This window comes from Callorhinus ursinus, unplaced genomic scaffold, assembly GCF_003265705.2.
Source record: "Callorhinus ursinus isolate GAN/ISIS: 27379988/994484 unplaced genomic scaffold, GSC_fseal_2.0 scaffold68, whole genome shotgun sequence".
Taxonomy (NCBI): Eukaryota; Metazoa; Chordata; class Mammalia; order Carnivora; family Otariidae; genus Callorhinus; species Callorhinus ursinus.
The window spans coordinates 5,053,372-5,075,833 of record NW_027397130.1 but is presented as its reverse complement, the minus strand read 5'-3'; the positions used below and the strand labels follow the sequence as shown (position 1 = coordinate 5,075,833).

The 22,462-nt window shown below is 56.8% G+C and overlaps 1 protein-coding gene across 1 annotated transcript; it reads right to left on the bottom strand.

Moving 5' to 3' along the window:
• Nucleotides 1-10,646: 10,646 nt before the first annotated feature.
• On the bottom strand, nucleotides 10,647-20,571 carry CYGB (cytoglobin). Its single transcript, XM_025859954.2, has 4 exons — nucleotides 20,154-20,571; nucleotides 14,894-15,125; nucleotides 14,435-14,598; nucleotides 10,647-12,002 (listed from the first exon to the last, which is right to left on the bottom strand). The coding sequence occupies exons 1-4, from the start codon at nucleotides 20,294-20,296 to the stop codon at nucleotides 11,969-11,971; spliced, it is 573 nt and encodes a 190-aa protein (XP_025715739.1). The 5' UTR covers nucleotides 20,297-20,571; the 3' UTR covers nucleotides 10,647-11,968.
• Between the last annotated feature and the right edge of the window lie 1,891 nt (nucleotides 20,572-22,462).

The following is a 22,462-nucleotide window of genomic DNA, read 5'->3' as shown; positions in this document are numbered from 1 at the left end:
TCCTGACCCTGCCTCTGGCTATCTGTGTGGCCTTGGACAAATCCTGCAACCTCCCTGAGCCTTGGCTTCCTCCTCTGTAAATGGGGGTCATGATAGGCCCTGCCTCTGGTAAGAAGAGCCACGGGGGGGGGAGGGGCACCTGGCATGTGCTACGGTTACTGTCAATACTACGATACTACTGTTCCTGTTGTCACACTAGGACCCCATTTCTCATCAGTTCTGAGCCAATTTCTGCGCCCTCTCAGCCCAGAGGAGCTGGCCTCTGGTTCCTGATCTTCCTAGCTCAGCGGCTCCCCAGGGGGTTGCTCTCCCTCGCCCCCTGGGCACCCATACTTGTGGGGTCCCACCTGCAACAGCCCTGTGGGCGGGGCCAAAATTGGTGAGCCTCCCCCCCTCCTAAAGGCATTGACAGGACCCTCCCGATTCCCTCCAGGGTGGGGTGTGGGCTGGGTGGGTGCCGGGTGTGGTGCGCCCGCGAGCCCCTGCGAGCCCTGGGCTGCTCTGTCCTTCTGCCCTCCTGGCCCCTTGGCCCGAGTCTGTCTCCCCAGGTGGACCCTTCTTCCTCCTTAGCAGGGAGAGGACTTGGCCTAGCCTCTTCCTTAGGCCTAGACAAAACTGTGGTCAGGGGAGCTGGGAGGAACTCCAAGGTCTGCAGGCCCCTTTCTCAGCCCTGAAGGCGCTTATCTTGCCCTACCAGCTTTGCCGGGAGGAGCAGAGTTTGAAGGGAGGCTCTGCTGGCGGGGGAGGGGGTCTGGACGTGTGGGACCAGAATCGGGCAGTCCTGTGGGTCTCAGGGGACAGCCAAGACCCTGGTCCCTTACAGAGCTCCTAAGTGGGATGGGGGAGGGGGGAGGTTAAGAAGTGAAAAGAGGAGGAGGGGCTCCTGACCGCTGGGGATTATCCAGAGGAAGGCATCCCTCCTCGTCCCCATCCCCCAGGCCTTGGGGGTGGGGAAAGGGCCAAGGCTGGAGGGTTGCTCCCCAGTAGCAAATGCAAGGGCGGATTACTGTGCACGCACCACATGCCTGGGGGCTGTGGGCACAGAGGGGAACAAGACCAGGGCCTGTGTGCAAAGAGCTGGGGCTCGGTAGCACTGAGGTGGAAATACACAGGGGCTGTAAGGGGAAGGATGAGGGCAGCCTGATCGAAGGGCTGTACTGTGTTATCTCAACTCTTGGGACAACTCAGAAATAGTACCACTGTGATCCTCTCCATTTTAGGGATGAGAAGACTGAGGCAGAGGGAGATGCAGTGGAGAAGCTGGGGTTTGAGGCAAGTCACAATCTGACTTTAGACTCTAGCAAACGCTCCAGATACCTGAGCCATGGGGTCAGCCCAGGAACGCCAGGAAAACCATAGGAGCCCCCAGGAGGAGAGGGACTCATGGTGCTGATAACCGTCAGGGATTTGTCCCCTAGAAACAGAGCACCCTGCCCAGCGATGTAGGTGCAGGGACGCTGAGCGGAGCCTTGGCTGCAACTCCAGACGCCTGTGCAGCCAGAGGGCGGAAGGGCGTCGAATAGACCAGGGGTATAGTTTGTGGTCATGTTACACAGCTGTTAAAAGCAGTTAGGCAACTCTGTGTGCTGATGAGGAATACATCCAGGATACATGAAGTGAAAAACAGCAAGGTGCGTGTTTAACGTAACTCCATTTACCTACGTTTAAAGAGAACGTCCGTGTATTTGCTGGTAGATCCACAAACACATTCTGGAAGGGCATGCGTGGGCTGACCCTGCGTGGGGGGTAGTGGAGAGGAGGGACAGACGCTTGCTTTTCATTTCATACCGTGTGCGTGTGTTACTTTTATCGCTTACAGAAAACACAGTCGAAACTTTTTCTAAAATTAACCTAAAGGGGGGGCGCCTGGGGGGCTCCGTCGGGTGAAGCGTCTGCCTTCGGCTCAGGTCATGATCCCAGGGTCCTGGGATCGAGCCCCACATCGGGCTCCCTGCTCAGCGGGGAGTCTGCTTCTCCCTCTGCCTTCTGCCCCTCCCCCTGCTCGTGCTCTCTCTCTCTCTCTCTCGCAAATAAATGGATAAAATCTTTAAACAAAATTAGCCTAAGGGTGTCAGGAGGACCTTGACAGGGAAGGATGAGGAAAAGAATTGCCGGTGGGAAGAGCAAGAACAAAGACACGGGAGTGAGGGACCCCTGGTTATAGCTGGGGAGGTTCTGGCCCCTGGCTTGGCTGCGTCCCAGGACACGCCGGGTGGCTGACGGGCAACAAGTGTGGGGAGGCAGGAGGTGTATGCTGGAGGCTCTGCTAGGTCAGGAGAGGTGCTTTTATTTTTCTGTAAGCAGTGGGGAGTTTTAAATTGGAACATTGCATCTAATATTTTACTCTTTGAAAACTGCTTTCATAGACATGGTTACATTTTTAATCTTGACAGCAATCCTGCAGGGTAGGCAAACCAAGCGTTATAGATGAGGAAACAGGCTTTGTGGAATAAAGACCACACACTCAGAGTTTTAAAATGAGAACACTTTGTCCCTTGTAAGCACTGCTTTGTGGGAAGGCTGGGGAAGGGAGCAAACAGCCACCAGCTCCCCGACACATGAGAATAATATAGGCTTTCTTTCATGTCTGAGCAATCCTGAGACCCCCCTCATGACATTCAGATCAAGAAGGTGAGACATTGTGACCCCCAGAAAAAAGGGGCAAGGGGAGCCTGAAGTCATAAGTTGGCGAACTCAGAAAGGTTCTGATGATACACCTTTGAAGGATGTCCCTGTGTTTGTCCAGGAGAGTAAAATACTAGGGGTCTCTTTGTTAGCTGAGATTCAAAGAAATGTAGAACGCATAATGAGGCTCTAACTTCTCTCTGCCATCCTGACCTCCTTTCAGAAGGTTATGCCCAGGAAGGGGCACCGGATGCTGACTTTCTTGTCAAGGTTCGGAGAGGTTTAGGGCTGTGCCCAGGGCCACGCAGCTGGTAGAGAGCCGAGCTGTGTACGGTACCAAGGCCCGTGTTCTTTCCAGCCACCCTGGACCATACCCGTATTTCAGAAGGGTCATGCTGGCTGTGCTTAGGACAGACAGGCTTGGCAAAGGTAGCAAGGCTAGTGAAGAGGCTATTGCAAAGGTCCAGGTCAAAGGGATGGGGAAAGAGGCCGGAGGACCTGAGCGGAGAAGAGGATCAGAAAGGCATCCCCTCGGGCGCCTGGGTGGCTCAGTTGGTTGAGCGACTGCCTTCGGCTCAGGCCATGATCCTGGAGTCCCGGGATCGAGTCCCGCATCGGGCTCCCTGCTCAGCAGGGAGTCTGCTTCTCCCTCTGACCCTCTTCCCTCTCATGCTCGCTCTCTCTCATTCTCTCTCTCTCAAATAAATAAATAAAATCTTAAAAAAAAAGAAAAAGGAAAGGCATCCCCTCTACCCAGAATTTGGCTGACCCAGGACCTCAGATGTCCTCTCCATTTATGTTCTGGGCTTCTCTCCCTACCCACGGGCTCTAGGGGGGCAAAGTCAAGAAAGAGAGCTTGGGGCCGGGTGAAGTTGAGGGATTTTTTCAGAGAAGGGAGCCAATATCTCGCTGGGCCCTGGCAGTTAGTATTGATGGTGCAAAGTCGCCACCTAGTGGCGATAAGGCGTGCTGCACCAAGGAACCCCACCTGGTCTAGGGAACCTGGGGAAGACAGGATTCATCTTTGCTCCCTCCACCTGCTTTCTCACCAGAAAACCTGGCAGCCCCACCTAAATATGACAGGCATTAAGGCCACAGGCTCGCTCTTCAGAGGGCTTATCGGCATTAGTAGGATGCAAAAGCCTATGTAACTTCTCTCTGCCATCCTGCCCTCCTTTCAGAAGGTCATGCCCAGGAAGGGGCACCAGTGACCCTCTCTTTATTCGGGTGCTTGTGAGCTACAAGACCCCAGGTACTCTAAGAGCTGCCTGCCACCCAGGTGAAACGCTGGGGCGTCCAGTGTCCAGAGGCGGATGTGGTCAGACTCTTGGGGCCCCGAGATGCTTCTCAGCTCTGTCTCTTCCCGGTGCTGTCCCCTCCCCCATGGTGACCTTGAAATCTCTGCCTCTCTCCCAGCAGTCTGCTCCTTGCACGTGCTGTTCTCAATCCTTTATCAGCCCTCCTCTGAGGCATCCTAGTCTTATCCCAGACTTGGTCATTCTCACTGACCTTTGGGAACGGACTTTGAATGTTATTCCGGAGCCCACATTACCTTCCATATCCTGGCTGGGCTCTTCCTGCAGACCCCAGATCACTGCTGCAACTTCCCTCCCTCACCTTGGAGGCCGCAGTCACCCTGGGAGGGCCCTGGGGTGGGGCGACACCGGCTTTGGTGGCAAATACCCCAGTATACCCCACTAACTAGCTGTTTGATGACTTACATTAGGCAATTTAGCTAACCTTGAGGAGCTGAGGCCTCCCTAGGAAGACACTCCACCTTAGAAGCTCCACTCAGAAGCCATAAACAAACAGATTGACGGATCTGATGACATAAAAGCTGTAGACTTCTGTACCATAACAGATGCCCTTGATAAAGTGAGAAGCCACGCAATGGGAGAAAGCACTTCCGATGGTTTTAATTGATAAAGGATCAATATCTAGAAACTAAAAAAGAGGTCCTACACATCAATTTTAAAATTACAAAATAAGAGGGGACACCTGGCTGCCTCAGTCAGGGGAACGTGCGACTCTTGATCTCAGGTTATGAGTTCGAGCCGCATATTGGGTGTAGAGATTACTTAAAAATAAAAATTTTTTTTAAGATCTGAGGACCCTGGGATCATGACCTGAGCCAAAGGCAGATGCTTAACTGACTGAGCCACCAGGCGGCCCTAAAAATAAAATCTTTTAAAAAATTACAACATAAGAGGAATATTGGATAAAGAATAAGAACAGATAATTCAAAGAATAAGTGAAATTGTCACTGAATATACCCGATGCCCAAGCCCACGAATAACTGGGGGGAAAGGCAAATTATAGCTATGATGACGCCTAGCGTCCGGATCTCAGTGTCTAAATAGAAGGCACCACCAAAGGAACCAGCGCTCCCCTGAGAAACGGCGGGCTCAGGGTCTGGGGCAGAGAAAGTGCCTGCGGAGCCTGAGACATCTTGTTTGTGGCAGAGAGCAAGGAAGCCTTTAAAGATTAATGGCATCATGCAAGAAGGACCCAGGAACCAGCTGCAAGGGACTCCCACTGGCCAGACTGAAACAATCTGAGCATCAGGCAGAAAAATGATTGTAGGGGTGCCTGGGTGGTTGGGCATCCGACTCTTGATTTTGGCTAAGGTCATGATCTTGGGGTCGTGGGATTGAGCCCCGAGTCTGACTCCAAGCTTAGTGGGGAGTCTGCTTGAGATTCTCTCTCCCTCTCTCTCTGCCCCTTCCTCGGCTCATGCTCTCTCTCTCTCTCTCAAATAAATAAGTAAATCTTTAAAAAGAAAAGAAAAACGATCGTAGATGATTGAAATACACATGAATCGTGAAAAGTTGTGTGTTCCTAAGAAACTTAAAGAGAAGAAATCAGAGAAACTCTTGGGACCCCCCCAGTGGGGCATTTATTAAACCAATATCTTACTTTGAAAACTGGTGGTGGAGTGCCTGTCTGGCTCAGTCTGTAGAACGTGTGATTCTTGGTCTCGGGGTTGTGAGTTCAAGCACCACGCTGGGTGTAGAGATGACTTTAAAAAAAAAAAAAAGTGAATAAAGGGAAAATCTCAAGCATCTATCCATCTATCTTTTCAGTAGGAACAGTGTTTCAAAGTACCCAAATAGCCCTACTTTGGGGGAAGGAAATCTCTGCTTTACAGAAAGACATCAGCTGTCCTAGCAAGTCCCCCCAACCTTAGCTGCTTAAAACAACACGCACTATTATCTCACAGTTCTGTGGCTCAGGAGCCCAGGTGTGGCTCAGCTGGGTTCTTTGGCTCAGGGTATCTTGTGAGGCTATCATCGAAGTGTTAGCGGGGCCTGTGGGCATCTCAAGCCTGGCTAGGGGACGATCCACTTCCAAGCTCATTGGTAGGTTCAGTCCCCCAGTGGCTATTGTCCAGAGGCTGTTGTCCCGAGGCAGGGCCAGCTTCATGGGCACGTGACCTGGACCGCAGCACAGAGCCCTGTGCTCAGAAGGGCTCTTTTTATTTTGTTTATTTTATTTTTTAATTTTTAAGTCATCTCTACACCCAGCGTGGGACTTGAACTTACAACCCTGAGACCAAGAGTTGCGTGTTCGACCAACAGAGCCAGCCAGGCGCCCCAGAAGGGCTCTGTACTAGATTTAATGCTCTGCTGTCTATTTGTCTAATACTTTTATCTTTGCGCTTGTGTTTTGTAAGCGAACCAATGGGACAATGGAGTGTGTATGTGAGCAGAGGAGATATGCCATATATGTGTCCGCCATCATTTCTTAGGACTCCATTTGCATAAATTGTTTCAAGATGCCCCATGAACACCAGGCATTCTCCAAATGCTTTCTGTATGTATATGTTTGAATTTCTTTTTTTTTTTTTTTTTAAGATTTTATTTATTGGGGGCCTGGGTGGCTCAGTCGTTAAGCGTCTGCCTTTGGCTCAGGTCGTGATCCTAGAGTCCGGGGATCGAGCCCCGCATCGGGCTCCCTGCTCAGCGGGAAGCCTGCTTCTCCCTCTCCCTCCCTCCCTCCCTCCCCCCTTGTTCTCTCTCTCTCTCTGTCTCTCAAATAAATAAATAAAATCTTTTTTTTAAAGGATTTTATTTATTTATTTGACAGAGAGACACACAGAGAGAGAGGGAACACAAGCAGGGGGAGTGGGAGAGGGAGAAGCAGGCTTCCCGCAGAACAAGGAGCCCGATGCGGGGCTCGATCCCCGGACTCTAGGATCATGACCTGAGTCGAAGGCAGACGCTCAACGACTGAGCCACCCAGGCGCCCCCAGCAAGTCTCCTGATGCCAGTCTGAAATGGTGGCCCCTCCCTCTGTTTTGAGAAATGCAAAAGCTGTTGTTTTTCTTTTCTTTTCTTTTCTTTTTAAGATTTTGTTTATTTATGTGGGAGAGAGCACGAGCGAGAGGCAGAAGGAGAGGGAGAAGCAGACTCCCCACCTAGCAGGGAGCCTGACTCGGGGCTCAGTCCCAGGACCCTGGGATCACGGCCTGAACCAAAGGCAGACACTTAACCGACTGAGACACCCAGGTGCCCCACAAAAGCTCTTCGGAGGAGCTTTGCTCCCTCAGGCCCAAAGTCTTTTCCATGACCCAAGGGGATGTAGAAGTAAATGCATAGTCTGGGTCCCGCTGCTCCTCCCAAGCTTGGAACACCTGGGCCCCCACCATCAGCCCAGATCTTGGTTCAGGAATGAGAAACAGAACATTAGGTCTGTGGACACACTGTCTCTCTGAAGCTCTGTGGGGCTGTCCCACCTCTCCCAACAGTCTCAGATCCCAGATCCCTTCTTGACTTCATCAACCTCCCCTGTTATCAGCTGCTCCTTTTATAGGGCCTTCTAGACCCCAGAGGGCTATCTGGGACCCGGCAGCCATTGGAAGGTCTGCACTGGGGCTGAGAAGATTGGAGAAAGCATTGCCCGGTGCTGGGTAGAGACAGACTATGAAAGCAGGAGAGTGGCTAGGAGGCCAGGCCACTGGCCTGGTGATGGTTTTTTTTTTTTTTTTTTTTTTTTTTTCTGCTCTGGGTGCTTCACTCTGCATCTCTCTGCTAATGATGGGAGTTGGGGTGGGGGGGCAGTGCTCAGACTTTGGGGTCAGCCTGGGCTTCCTGCTTTGCCCTGTGACTGTGGGCAAGTTGTTAACTGCACCCAGTTATAAAATGGGTCATAAAATGGGGTTATGAGGTGCATTTCCGAGGGTGTTGGTGGAAAATAGGTGAGGTCTTTCTAGAGGAGCTCCCTCCTGCCCCCAAGACGCTGTCCTCACTGCTCTGAAATTACCCCACTGTTCACACCTTCATTACCAAGTTCTTCTTCCCCCCCAGGATGGACAATTCCTGGAGCAGGGCCTGGCCAGACCTGCAGGGCCCTGCAAGTGTCTGGCTTATAGGAGGAGGAGCAGTGGCTCCCTGCTTGTTCCTTTGCTCTTTCCTCTCCTTACGGGTGTAGCAGGCTAAGTGGAGGCCTCCAGATTCATGTACCCAGGGAACCCGCCTTAGGGAGAAACGGCCTTTGCAGATGTTAAAGATCTCAAGATGAGATCATCTTGGGTTTAGGCCGACACACAGAAGGCCGTGTGGCCACAAGCTGAGGGACACTCGGAGCCACCAGAAATGAGTGAGCTTGTAGGTGTTGACAAAGTAGAGCCAACAGTCTGGGCACCCGTGGTGCTTTATCTCTCGTCTGTTTTTTAATAGAGCATTCATTAACTTTTTCCACCTGGTTCAGGGTATGGGAGGATATCTTCATAAATAGGTGTGGGGGTTCACATTTTTCCTTTGTGCCTCAGGATACGTCTTTTAAAGCGAGGGAGGAAAGTGGGCCCACAGGTAAGGGAAGGAGGAAGGGAAGGTCGCGGCCTCCCGGTGAGGGTCCTGCCCAGCAGCCAGCAGGGGGCGCTGTGGGGCTACGTGGCCAGGACCGCTTGGTGGGGAAGGAGCTGCAGCCTGGGCACCCCCCCTTCCTAATACCCCATCACTCACAGCCCAAGCAAGCCAGGGGGAGCGGGCCCAGTTGCTTAGCTCTTAAGCGACAAGGCTATCCCTGAGTGTAGAGCACAAAAGCCCGGACCTGGCTCCCCTACCAGGGGACAGCCTACTGGGGACACCTGGGCCCTGCCCAGCTGGCCATGGTTGGACTTGTCCCTCCCCCCACCCCACCCCTACCCAGCAGCATCTCTAGCCCAGGTCTAGGGGGAGTCGCTAATTGCCCGTGTCCCCTGTCAAGGGGGTGGGGAGAGGAGATAAACTTCCCCAAGGGCTACATTCCTGAATGATTCCAATTTTGCTCCGTTCAGAGGCTCCTTCCCACTTATGCCAGCTGAAGTGAAGGAGGGGTGTCTTTCTTCCCAGAGGCTCTTCCCCACCCCACGCACAGATGCCCCCTTTCCTCTCACAGCTCCTACAGCCCCCAGCCCTCTGGCACCGGCTCAGCCTGAGCTCACCAGGGGCCATCAAGCCCAGGATGGGGGCAGCCCCCCCCGCCCCCGCCTGCTTCCATCTCCCTGTCCTTTGCCCTGCTTCCTGCGATTTCCCTCCTTTATTCACTGCCTTCCCCCCTCTCAAGACTGGTCTTGGCCAGCCCACCCTCTCTCCTCCTTCCATTTGCTGCTTCCGATGGTCTGATAGTCAAGTCACCCTGTCCTGAGCATGCCCACATCCCCAGTACTGTGGTTGGCTTACAGCCTCCTCCTCCAGGTACCTGTCTTGTGCACTTCTATTTTATTATTTTATTTTATTTTTCACTCCTATTTTAAATTAGAGGTGACCACGCAGCTCAGAAAGGCTAAGTGACTTGCCCTGAGTCACACAGCATTGGGAGGCAGTCGGGCCCCAGAGTGCAGCAGCCTGCCCTGCAGCACCACCTCCCTGGAAAGGCCTTGCCCATTGCTGCGCTCTCCGCCCCACACTTACGCCTCATTCACGCAGCTCACGCTTGGCCCCATGCACTGGTCTTGCTTTCTATGAGTGGTATTCATTCATTCTTTGGACTTCTGGTGAGCACCTCTGCTGTGCCAGGCCCAGAAGATGAAGGTGTAGCCTGCATTCGAGGAGTTCACGGTCTGGGAGACAAGACTCTTCCTGAACATCAGCTGAATCTTCCCAGGCAGCCAGGAGCCCTCCCAAAGGCGGCTGGGGGATGCTTCCTGCTTCTCTTGCAGCCCACCTGGGGGGGTGACCTCCTGGTCCCTCCTTGGGGAGTGGATGCTCTGGCGGTTGCCTCCATCATGCGTGGGGCGGGACAGGCCGGCCTGAGGCTGTGGGGTGCGGGATCCAGGGCTTGGGAAGGGGGTCTGGGAGCTGAGAGCTCAGGGAAGGTGCTAGAGGTTTCAGATGGTATAAGCAGACTTCCTTTCTCAAACACCCTCGGCCGGCACTTCCGGGAACTTCGCTCCCCGCCCCCCACCCTGGGTGGGATGCACAGTGCATTGGGCAGGTGGGGGCCCAATCCTTGGCTCTCTCCCTGGAGCATCAGACCAGCAGGGCCCCTTTTCCTGAACATCTCTCCCTGATTCCTCCCCCACTTACCCTATCCTCCTCAGGGTGGAGATTTCCAGAACAAAAGATTAAAAGCCCCTCGACTTTTTAAAAACAAGCACGGACACCCTTCCTGGCCCTCCACAGCCCCGCTTCCAGTCTCCAGCCCGTGCTTCTCTTTTTTTTTTTTTAAAGACTTTATTTATTTATTTGAGAGAGAGAATGAGATAGAGAGAGAGAGCATGAGAGGGGGGAGGGTCCGAGGGAGAAGCCGACTCACTGCTGGGCTGGGAGCCCGATGCGGGACTCGATCCCGGGACTCCAGGATCATGACCTGAGCCAAAGGCAGTCGCTTAACCAACTGAGCCACCCAGGCGCCCCTCCAGCCCGTGCTTCTGATTACACGGTTCGGGGCGTGTGTGAGCCCCAACTCCGCGGAGCCAAGGCTGAGGCACAGGGGCAGGGGCCCTTGGGTGGCTCTCAAGAAAAGGCCTGAGCCCCGAGCTAAGGAGCAGAGGCAGAGGCGAGTGGCAGTGGGCAGGAAAAGACAGAATGAGCGGCGCAGACGCGGGAAGAGGGAGTCTGTTTAATGACACGGCTGGGTCTGGTTACAAACATCAGAAACTACAAAAGGACAGGCAGTTACACGCATGGCTACATGAGCATGGGACAGGAGGGGACACGGCACAGAAGCCACAGTAGCCAGACATCCTTGCGGATGGCACACGTGACCAAGGGGCACACACGGGGGGCGGGGGGTTCCCCAGCAACTCTGACCCCGATGGGTGGACGGGTCCAACTGGCAGCCAGCAGCCGGGGGGCGGGGAGGGAAGGCCCTCGGCCCGCAGGGCTGCAGGATGGGACGGAGGCATCTGGCCTGTCATCGCTGACAGCAGCGTGGAGCCCCACTCCCGCTGGGCTCCTAGCAGCAAAGGCAGATGGGGCTGGCATTCGAGGTTTCTGCACCAGGGCCCCTCCCCCGGTGCAGTCCTCCATGTCCCACACTGCCGGCCCCTCGGTCTGCCCTTGCCCATGCTGGAGCAAGTCAGGGAGCCACATCCTTTCTGGGGCGGGGGGAGAGGGGGAAAGCCAAATCCTTTTTACCTAGAAGTGGAAAGCAGGAATGTGCGGAGCTGGTTGGAGAAAGGGCTGGACTCTGCTGGCCAGCTGGGTCACCCCCACCCTGCCCACCCAGGCCCTTGGGTCACCCCCACCCTGCCCACAGGTGTAGATTCTCTCTGTGCTGAGATGGGACCCCCGTCTCTGCCAGAACACGCTGTCCTCTGCCCAGAAGCATGACCAGGGCCCCTCCGTGCCCCACACGCAGATGGGCAAAACCAAGGCTTCACATGTGCCTCTGGGCCCCGTAGATACACAGTATAGATATGTATGTGTATATATATATATATATATATTTTTTTTTTTATAGAGAGATTGTATATAGAATATATCTGTATATATGGTAGATGAGTGTGCGTGATGCTCTAGATAGGTGATGTGGGGACCTGCATGCTGGTCGGGCAGATAGAAACGGGGCTGCCTTATTCCCGGAGAGACTCAGACCTGCCCCGGACCCCTGTCAGCTGCTCAGCTAGGTCTCTGACAGAGAGTAGAAAAGCTAAGAAGAGTGGGCCCAGCTCTTCAAGGAGGAAGCATCCCCCACCCCCACAGGCCGCTGAGCTGGGGTCAGCATCCCCGCAGCCAGCGCCACCTCCCGGCGGCTCCAGTGGGGACTGTGGCCACAACAGAGGCTGCCTCTTTCCAGGAAGATGAGTCAGGGATTCCTCCAGCTTCCTTGGCACCCAGAAATGGAGGGTCAAGGAGGGTCTTCAGAACTCGGCCTTCTGCTCAAGGTGCTGCCTGGGAGGGGGAGGAGAGAGGGGGTCCTACGGCCCCGAAGAGGGCAGCGTGGCCGGTGGGCTGTGGATGAGATAGGAGATGGAGATAAGAGGTTACAAGGGACGTGGAGTGGGGCCAGGGAACAACGGGACCAGGGGACAACAGCAAAGCAGAACACGATCTGCCGGGAGACCCAGCCCGCTGCAACCAGAAGCAACCCACCAGACCCAAGTTCTAGCCCCCTGTGGCCAGGAACTTGCTGTGTGACCTCAGACAAATCAGGCGGCCCACCTGAACCCCAGATCTTTCTCTCCAACATGTGAATTACGTCTGCCGTGCTTACCTCTATGAGAATGGAGGAACACCAACTGTGTGAACACATTTCACAAACTACAAAGAACCTTTCAAAATCTGCTCTTCTCCTATTAATTCTGAGACACGTGTCCTCTCTGGTTGGCCTGTCTGGGAACCCTTCTGGCGACCCATAGCCATTCTCTGCACATGCAGCCCCTTTGCACTCATCACCATGCCCCCCAACCTCCTGACCCCCCCACCCCTACACAAAAATGCACACAGACCCTTAAGCAGAGACAGTTCAATAAACAGTGGCATCTGGCCCACCCCTGCTTCCCTGATAAGAGAAGCTGGACCGAGGCCTTCTAGAACTCTGCTCTGTAACTTCCTCCCACCATCTGAACCCATTTGGACCTTGGCAGTAGGTTGGGTCTGTAGGCCCCACGCCCAGGGAGACACGCCTTCTCGGGGCCCATACCCGTGCCCTCAGGAGACCGGGGTAGGGGGGTGAAAGTGCAAAGGGACGAGGGGACAATCCCCATGACTTCATGGCTGGTGGGTGCGGGGGGAGACCCGAATTCGAGGTGCCCAGGCCCAGATGGATGCAGGGCTCCAGCCGGTCCCCACAATAGCCCCATCTATTCACTCCACGGGGGGCAGAAATGGGCAGACTGAGATTCTGGTGGTTTCTTAATGTTTGGGATTTGGTGAGATGTAAGTCCCACGGGTCCAGCTGGGGCAAGACAGGGGAGGGGACAGGGCTTCATGTCGGGAAACGCCGTCCATGTGTTTCTGATTCACTGGGACTCACGCTGGCCAGCTCTCTTCTCCCTCTCCAGTTCCTCTAGGCCCCTGTAAAAAAGCCCTTTTCTCTAGAAGCAGGAAGTCTTGTCTCCTGGCTGTAAACAAACTCATCTCTGGCAGCCGGAGCTGAGCCGGCCTGGGGAGAGGCGTGGGAGGGCAAGCCCCTTCCCCCCACAGACCCTCCCTGGCCCCTCTGTCTGCTTCCGGCCGCTCTCCGGGCTCTACCAGCCCCTCCTCTGGCAGGTAAAGATCTTCTGTGGGCTTCCTGTCCCGCCGGGGATCTGGGGCGGGCCAGGGCCCAGCTGTGCACATCTGGAGTCACTGCCTGGCTGTAGCCAGAAGTTCCCGAGGTTTCTACTCTCCTGGGGTGGTGTCGCCGTGGGGGAAGGGAGCCGGAGCAAGCTGGGGCTGGTGTGGTCAGCAGCAGGAAGGTCAGGAGGCCTGGCCTCCCAAGGTCGCCCCCAGGGGACCTCCTCCAGAGCTGGGCCTGGAGGCCTTGTGAGCAGGAGGTCCAGGCAGGCTCCATGGGCCAGCTTGGAGCCCAGGGAGGAGACGCGCCTTTTCCATGGGAAACTGCTGGGAATGTTTCTCTACAACGCGTGTCCTGGGCCGCTGGCTGACCCCTGCTTCCCATTCCCGCCTACGCTCCTCTCCCTCCTTCCTACCCCAGCTCTGCCTCCGCCCCGCCATTGAGCTCCCAGAGCTGCCTGCCCCTTGGGGGCCCAGGCAGGCCGGAGTGTTCCCAGCCACCGTGTCTAGGGGCCAGCCCTCCTCTCCTGCCCCGAGTCAGCTGGAGTCACTGAGGCTGGCCACCCTGCTCGAGCCCATCTCCCCGGCCCTCACCCCAGAACTGGGAACCTGGCCTCCAGGGTCAGCCTAGAAGTGAACACCACTGACGGTGTACGTGGTAGTGATACCCACGCAGGCCCCTCGTGGACTTGGGCACGTGCGTCTGTGTGCCCACATCCTGTGATTCTCCTGGCTCCGGCCCTATCGAGGCAGAGGCAGGATGGAGCACTGGTCAGCATGAGCTGAAAACAGAGCCCCATGTGATTGGTACCCAGGGAGGAAGTGGTTGGACTTAGCCTAGGCTGCCTCTGGGCCCGATGAGCTAGCCTTCCCGCCAGGAACCTTTTAGAGCTGCCCTGGGCGGCCTTGGTCTTGGGGGCCTCTGAGTGCTCTCTTGTCCTAGAGAAGGAGAATTTGTTCAGGGCTCACTGCTCCGAGCAGCCCATAGTAGGGGCCGAGCCCTTTCCCATCGTGCCTGTTCTTAAATGGTGTCAGACCCCAGACTCAGTGTCCAGGAAGTGTTCCTGCCTCAGCAGTCAGCTCCCGTGCCCAGGAGAGATGGGAGATCAGGGGGCAGGGGAGGACACGGCAGGGAGGCTGCCCGGCCCACCCTCACCCCTCCTCACGTGGTAGCGTTGGGGACCTGCTGTACCCAGCCCACTTCCTTGTAGGCAGCGGTCACGTGGCTGTAGATGAGGCCACGCAGCTTGGCCCAGGCTCTCTGCGTCTCTGGTGGGAAGTCATTGGCAAATTCCTCAGCGATCACCTCCAGAATCACCCCAGAGAGGATCTGGGAGCAAAGGGAGGAGGGAAAAGTAAACGCCTGGGTGCCCTGCACCCCCCAAGCCCCCAGGACCCCCAGCACCCCTTCTATCCAGAGTTTGGCCAAGGGGATCATTGACGACATGACAGCCTGGCAGCTTGGGGGCCAGGCACCTTCGAGACCCGATCCTGCCGCCCCTCCCTGTCACAGCCACGCTGGGCGAAGAGGCTGGGCTGTCCAGTGGTCACCCCCTGTTGCCCCAGGAGCTCCCAGAGCAGAGCAGGGCGGGTGGTGCACTGGCCACGCCCACCCAGCCACGTACCTTGAAGTACACGGGCTCCACCTTATGCTTGAGGGCGTGGGCTTTGCCCACAAGGGCGAGCACAGAGGATACCTTCTCCGGGTCGTGCAGGTTTTCCACCACGGTGTTGAGGGCCCCCATGACCCGGCAGGCGTGTTTCCGCAGCTGGGGGCTCTTCTCCATCTCCAGGGGCTCGGTCATGTGCTTGAACTGGCTGAAGTACTGCTTGGCCGACGGGAAGTTCACAAAGAACCTGGCAGGAGGGGGGTGAGCGCTGAAGTAGGGGATGCCGTGGCCCCAGCCCGAGGTGACCAGGATGATGGAGGTGTGGGGTAGGAGGGGCAGGACCCGAAAGTGTTTTCACCACCCTGTGTAGCTGTCCCTCAGATGCAGACCCTCCCTCTGGCTGAGCTGGTGTATGTGCAGCAACCCCCCTCCCCAGGTCCTGGCCATTTCCATCTGCCAGACTTGCATACTGTCAGCTCTGTCCCCCAAGCCTCTGTCTTTCTTGCTCTGGCCTCCTTTCCAAACCTGACACACCCTTCAAGGCCGGCTCCAGTTCCAGCAGAGAGGGTAAGAGCTCTAGTTCTGGGATCTCGGGCCAGTGTGACCTTGGGCAAGTGACTTTACTTTTCCGAGGCTGTGTCCTCACCCATGCAATGGGCATCGTTTTCCTGGCTTGCTATGAGGATGAACTGAGAAACCGCAGGTGGAGTCCTCAGCACAGTGTGAACGCAGGGTGCTCAGGAAATGCCAGCCTTTATTGTGATCAAGTTAGAGCTCTCTTTGCAGACAAAGTAAAGCCCAAGTGACCTAGCTCAGGTCACCCAGTGTACGGAGGGAAGAAATGTGACTTAGTCCTCCTGCCAGCTCGTCTGTTCCCTCCTCACGACCTGCTTCCCTCCTCAGCCTGTAGCACATACTGATTGGCTGATTTAATTAGAGCTACGGACCAGTCTCACCCTCCTGGTGTGGTTCCGTCATTACTTTACTTCTGCACATCATGCTTCTCCAAGAAGCCTTGGCACATCCTGTGGCAGACCCCAGGTCTTTTTTTTTTTTTTAAAGATTTTATTTATTTGAGAGGGAGAATGAGAGAGAGAGCACATGAGAGGGGGGAGGGTCAGAGGGAGAAGCAGACTCCCCGCTGAGCAGGGAGCCCAATGTGGGACTCGATCCCGGGACTCCAGGATCATGACCCGAGCCGAAGGCAGTCGCTTAACCAACTGAGCCATCCAGGTGCCCAGACCCCAGGTCTTTTTAGCTCTCTCCCTGCCTCTCCAGTTTACCTGAGATTGTCTAATCCCCGCCCCCCACAAATATCACTATCGTTAGGTCACTCCCGTACTCAAAAACATTCAGTGGCTCCCCATTGCCTACCGGACAAAGTCAAAATCCTTAACCTGGGATGCCAGGCTTCCTACAAACTGTCCCAACTCAGCCACCTTCCTCCAGCCCCCTCCAGCTGCTGGTAAAGCACTCCTTGGGCCAGCCAGCCTTTCCACACCGTGGGTGGGATGTCTTCCTCACTCTTTCTCACGTTGGACTGGCCTCCCCCAAGTGCCCAGGCTGGCCCAGGGTGACTGTTTTCCCCTTAAGGCCATTAGGGGTTCTCCCGCCACCTTCTACGGCTTCTTCCCTTTCTGCCTGTTGGACTGGGTCCCACAACCCAAGGGCAGGGCCTGTGGCTCTCACACACCCTCTGATCCATCACCTCAGCCCAGGGCCCTGTGGTCTGCAGGATGAAGCTGACGACCTCTGCTTCCCCTCTCCCAGCCAGAGCTGGACGTTGGGGGAGGTACACGCGGAGACTTGATCAGAACTTCTGAACATGTATGGAATGTCTTGGGACAACCTGTTTTGTCCGGTGGTGTCACAACTCTGAAGTGTCCCCTTTTGTGATCAGAGAAAGCTGATAATCTGCCAAATCAGCCCTTTGGCCAGAGAGCTGGAACAGATGCAGAAAGAGCATCTGGCTGGGGCCATCCCTTCAGGCGACAAAGCTGCTTGCTGGCGGGGGGGAGTGACCAGGACACGGTCCATGTGGAGACCAAGGGTGACCTTGGGCAAACCACTTTACAACCTCCTGTCTGCACAAGTGTGAGAGGAGTTCCTCCCGCCCGATACTTCACAGATACACCCGTGAGGATAAATGAGGCAATGAGTCTGAAAATACAGTGGATTTTTCTGGAGAGGCACTGCATGAAGGACAAATGTGAAGAACCCAATCTGGACTTAAATGAGTATCTTAGGCTTTGGGCATTTCACATTGCCATAAAAATAATGATCGCTGTTAGCCTGGTGCGTTGCCATGTGCAAAACATCTCCACCTGTTCTTTCATTTAATTGCCACCACCAAGCAGGCATTATATTCATTTTACTGATGAGGAGCTAACAGGGAAGACTTACTGAGCACTTACTAGATTGTCTCATTAATCCTGCAATAGCCTCCTGAGGTTGGCACTGTTTTTATCCCCACGTTCTGTTGTAGGAATCGATGCCCCAGGTTGCCCAGCAAGGTGGGTGGCAGGGACAGGAAGAAGAGACTCTACCCACCCCATCCTGCCTCAGAGAGACTGCTATGCCAGGGAGACAGGGGCCTGGGACCCAGTGAGTCTCCTGCCCCAACACCCCGGGGCCAGGTGAGGGCCCTGAGGAGTGACGGTCCCAGGGAGCCCCACTGCTGCACCAGGGGAGTCTGGGGGCCGCAGGCTCTGCTCCTTCAACCTGGCCTCTATCCCTGGCCCCTCCGCAGGCACTCTCTCGACCCTCCCAGTCCAGGCCTGTGCTGTCTGCCGGGGAGAAGCCTCAGCAGCCAGCCTGGGGAGTTTCTCAGCTCCCAGAGGCATCTGGGCTTCCAGCAGAGCCTGAAATAGGCTCGTCTGAGTGTGAGGAGGGGAAGTCGGCAGAGTTACAACCGGGAGGGGAGGCTTCCCAGAGCATGGGTGTTCCCTCTCAGTTGGAGTGCAGGTGTGGGGTCTGGCTCGGACCCGAAGACAGCTTCTCCACCACCGCCACCACCTTCCTGGCTGCGAACTCCTGGGTGAGGGGAGGTAGAGCACGGGGGTGCTGCTGGCTTTAGTCCAGCGGGGAGGGAGGACCCGAGGCAATGGGCTGGAGGACTAGTGTCTCAGGCTCTCACTGGGGCCTGTCCCTGTGGATATGTGTGAAATTGGGGGAGGGGGTGTGTGACAGAACGGAGATGCACGGGATCCGGGGAGGGGCCTTTGGGACACCCGAGAAGCTTATCGATCTTGCCCTTTCCTCCCCTTAACCAAGCCTCCCCCGCCTCTCAGGTCAGGGGGCAGGGAGCAGGAAGAGACCCAGGAGGGGCAGGCTAGTGGGGCCTGGGTCTGGCAGGGAGGAGCTGAGCCAGCGCCGGGCTCCCATCAACCCAGAGGTGGGTCAGGTGGAGTGTGGCCTGGGCTGACCAGCAGGCTAGACCTAACTGCTATCTCAGGACTTCTCGGGTTAATTGGGGACCTTCACTGAGCACTGAGCACATTGGTAAATGTCCCCCCACCCTGCCACCCACCCAAACCCAGCCTCCCTAAGATTCAGGAATGGAGAACTGCAGGGGCACCGAGAGAAACAGCTTGTCAGAATGTCAGACTCTCAAGAAACAGCCCTGGCCGTAGTGTTCAGTTCCTTCCTCTGCACCCCCATTCCCTGGGGAGGCTGGGTGGTACCCCAGGAGCTGGACCTTGGACACATCCCCTCCATGTCCTCCCTGGCAAATGGCAGGGTGTCAGGACAGCAAATCTCCAAGGCCCTAAGGACTCCACCTCCTTTCCTCTTGGTGACCCATGTGCACACCGGGGTGCATCCTAAGGCCTGGTGGGCTCGCGTGTGCCGACGCACACAGCGAAGAGCGGCCCTCCTGGGCTGCAGTCTGGCACATCTGGGACCCCACTACCCACCAAGTGCTTGTGTGGGTGCTCCCACGTGTAGGTCTGTGTCTCAGAATGTCCGATGGCTTCGGGGGATCTGAAACCCCCTCGTAGCCTCCCCACATCGCCCCCCCCCTCCATGTTTCTGGGTCTCGGGGCTGCCCAAAGAGCTGCCTTCCTCAGGAATTCTCCTCCAACTCAAGAGTGCCTCTTGCTGTTCTTCCTCCAAAATTTGTTTCCAAGTTGGAATCAGGGCATATCGATATGGAGCTGGGTAGGTCCCAGGCTTGGGGGAGGCAAAAGGCAGAGAGTCAGGGAGACAGAGAACCCAGAGCCAGGAGCCAGGACTGGGAGACAGGCATGCATTTCAACTCTCCCTTCCACAAACAAGGGCTCACCCCATCTCCAAAGAATAAGGCTGCCCTGCTCTGTCCCAGATCTGGCCGTTTCCCTCTGCCTCGGACAGAGGGTTGAGGGTGAGTGTGGGTCTGGGGCCGCAGGGACCAGCATGTGTGGGAAGAGAGCATCGTTCCGTGGCTGTAGTCTGTTACTAGCTTGTGTGGGGTGGGGACATTAACTATAGAGCAACGGTATGTGTCCACCAGTGTGTGGTGTGCAAATAAGTGTTACTTTGGGGGCTTGTGGTACCTGAGTAACCCCTGAGCCCAAGACACACAGCCTTTCCTCCTCAAGTGGTGGTTCCAGGGTGGGGTCCTGACTCCTGACGCTTCTTCCTTTCCCTCCTCAGCTCAGCAGGCACGGTACCCTAGGGGCCCTTCACTTCTCCACTCCCCTGTGCCTCACCTGGGAGCTCCCTGTCCGCCCACCCCCTAGGGGCAGGAAGGGGCCAGCTGGGAAAGCCGGACCCTAGCGTCCTACTACTTCTGACCTCTATTCTCTGGCTCTTTGCTCTGTCCTTCCAAGAGCCTTTGAACACAGAAAGGGGCTGAGCTGGAGAGGGGTCTGCTCCTGTTTGCCCCTCTTCTTGGCTGAGGCTCAGTCTTCCTGCCTCTAAAATGGGGAGTCCCCAGCTGAAGCACACAAATGGAAATGTGTGTCTGTGGGAGCTGGGTTGGGTGGCTGGGGTCGCTGGTGGGGAAGGCATGCCTGGCCCAGCCAGGAGTTCTGAGGCCCGGGAGAGGAGGGGGACCGAGGTGCCCTCCTTCTACGTCTGACTCTTAGTTCCTAGCCCCACGCCCAGAGCCAGGACCGGCTCAGCCAGGGCTTCACCCACCCCAAGGAGCCCCACACTGCCTGCACCCGGGCAGGCCCGGCCCCAATTTCAGCTGGAGAGGTGGCGCCGGAGCTCGGACCCGGGCCGAACCCGCCCCTGCCCGGAGCCGCTGCCGCCCTCCCTTCCCCGGCCTCGGCCGGGCCGGAGTGACACCTACCTCACCAGGATGGCCACCCCCACGTCCTCGCAGTTGGCATAGAGCCGGGCCCACGTAGCCTGCACCGCCTTCCTCTCCGCCTCGGACAGCTCCTCGCTCCGCTCCCTGCGCTCAATCTCCATCTCGCCCGGCACTTTCTCCATGAGCAGCTCCAAGCCCAGCCCGGCTTCGCTCGGCGGCGGCGGGGCGCAGGGCGCCGGGCGCGGGGAGCCGGGGCCGGGTGCGTGCGCGGCGGGCGGGCTGGCGAGCGAGGGGTAGAGCGCGCCGGAGGGAGGGAGCGTGTCTGTGCGCGCCGGGTGTGTGTGTGTGTGTGTGTGTGTGTGTGTGTGTGTGTGTGCAGTGTATATGTGCGGGGGGCGGGGGACCGCGAGCGGGGGGCGGGGATGTGGTCTGCTGGAAAAATGTTAAAAAAAATAAAGGCGCTCCAAACCCCCAACCCCGCGTCGGTGAGCCAATTCCGGCAAGGTGAAGGCTGGGCGGGGTGGGGGCGACGCGGCTGGCGCCCGCCAGGCCACCACGGACCTTGACCGCCGGGCGGGGCTGGGGCGTAGGTGTGGTGGGAGTGCTGGGGTGGCCTCGGGGGGAGGGGACGGTCACGCGGCGCCGGGCTGTGCCGGCCGCACAGGAGTGCGCCCCGGGCGGGCGCGGGTCGGGGGGCACAGTGTCCCGGCTCATGCTGCGGGCGGTGTCGGGCCGTGCGCGTGTGTGCACCCTTCACGCGACGGGGAACTGACTCAAAGTCAAACACTCCCAGGCGTTTGCGGCGTGGCCGCCCGCCCGAGGGGACGAACGCGGCCCCTCCGGCGGCGCCGGGGTCCCAGCTGAGCTCACGCTCACTCCGGGCTTCTCCCTAGCCTGCCACTGGGGGCCGCGGCGCCACTCCCAGAGCTCCCGACCCCAGGCTCCGGAGGGTTTAGGACTGGGGTCGCTTCCCTGCTCCAATTCCGAGTTGGAATCCCCCGCTGCGGGGATGGGGGACGGCTGTCGAACTTCAGCGCCGGAGGCCTGCGGTCCCCTTTCCTTCCGGCCAGCAACCGCCCCCCCCCCCCCCGCCCTGTACGTGCACATGGCGTCGGAAAAAAAAGTCCCTGGGTGGCTCATTAATGACACAGGCAAGCAAAAAACAGGCGCTACCCCGAATTCCCGCCCTGGTGGAGGAAAGTCCACAGGCAAGGCAGCTGGCCGGGCAAGGAGGTACTGGGGGGGAAGGTGTCAAGAAATCTTGGGGAGGCCCAGGCCCTGGAGACGTCTCAGCTGCGAAGGCTGCGACCAGGCAGCGGTTCCGCGAATGGAGGACACAAATCCTTTTCCCGGTGGTCCTGCTCTGCGAGGTGGAAGCGCCACAGGACCGGAGGTGGGGGCTGGGCCTCAGAGCCAGAGGGTCCCCACCCTACAAGTAACTGTTCAGACCTAGCATGACTCCCAGCCCCAGCCCCAGGCCAGTGTCCAGTTCCCCCTAACACTCCCTGGTGACCCCGCCCTTCTCAAGACTTTAGGTCCCACTGCGAGTATTAGAGGAGGTTGGCTCTCCTCTTCAGCTTTGGTTTCGGTATTTTGAAAATCATATTTCAAAGTAGAGAGCCCAGGTGGAGCCCCAGCTCTGGCCCTCCCTGGAGCTCAGGTTCAGGTACCTCCCTGGAATCCTGAGCCTCCTTGACGCTGCCTCCATCTCATTTGAGGGAAGGAAAATCTAGTGCCTTCTTCTGGGGATGTTGGAAAGGGATGGAAGAGGGTGGATGCTCAGACCCACGTCTGCTCCATAGGCTGCCTAGGCCAGGACAGAGCACTCTGCACCTGGCCACCTCCCTGAAGCCGTCTGATAGGACACCCAATGCCAATGTGGTGCCCTTCCAAGCAGCTGCCCAGGAGGTTTCCACTGGGAAAGCGAGCAGGAGAAATCTTATTTCTATTTAGTTTCATCTCGTCCTTTACAAGTCTTATGTGTGTTCGTGGTGCAGGACTGTATTTGCCCAGTAGTATAGTATATAATGTCTAAGTGGATGCATATACCTATTTCACAATGCATACTTGAATTCGGTCTTTTAAGGAAGGGGGTATGTCATCAGTAACATTTGGAGAGGATTGTCCAGAGGGGAGAACTGAACCGCTTAGCCAGCCCTTTATTCCCTGGCCTCCCTTGTCTTTCTGGCTTCTTCATCTAATATTCTTCTCCCTTCCTCCCCTCCCGATGCCTCCCCATGACATCATTGTTCTGCTGACACTCAACTTCCAGTTGATGGAACGTGCCCTGTGCTTTCATGTCTGCAGCCCCCAGCAGAATCTTCCAGCCGGGGGCCCAACCTTCCTTG

Coding starts and splice junctions, on each gene's coding strand:
- CYGB (XM_025859954.2), bottom strand. CDS start 20,296: ATGGAGAAAGTGCCGGGCGAGATGGAGATTGAGCGCAGGGAGCGGAGC. Junction 14,599..14,893: donor TGGAGCCCGTGTACTTCAAG/GTACGTGGCTGG, acceptor CTTTGCTCCCAG/ATCCTCTCTGGGGTGATTCT. Junction 12,003..14,434: donor CAGGTCCCCAACGCTACCAC/GTGAGGAGGGGT, acceptor TCTCATCCACAG/CCCACCGGCCACGCTGCCCT.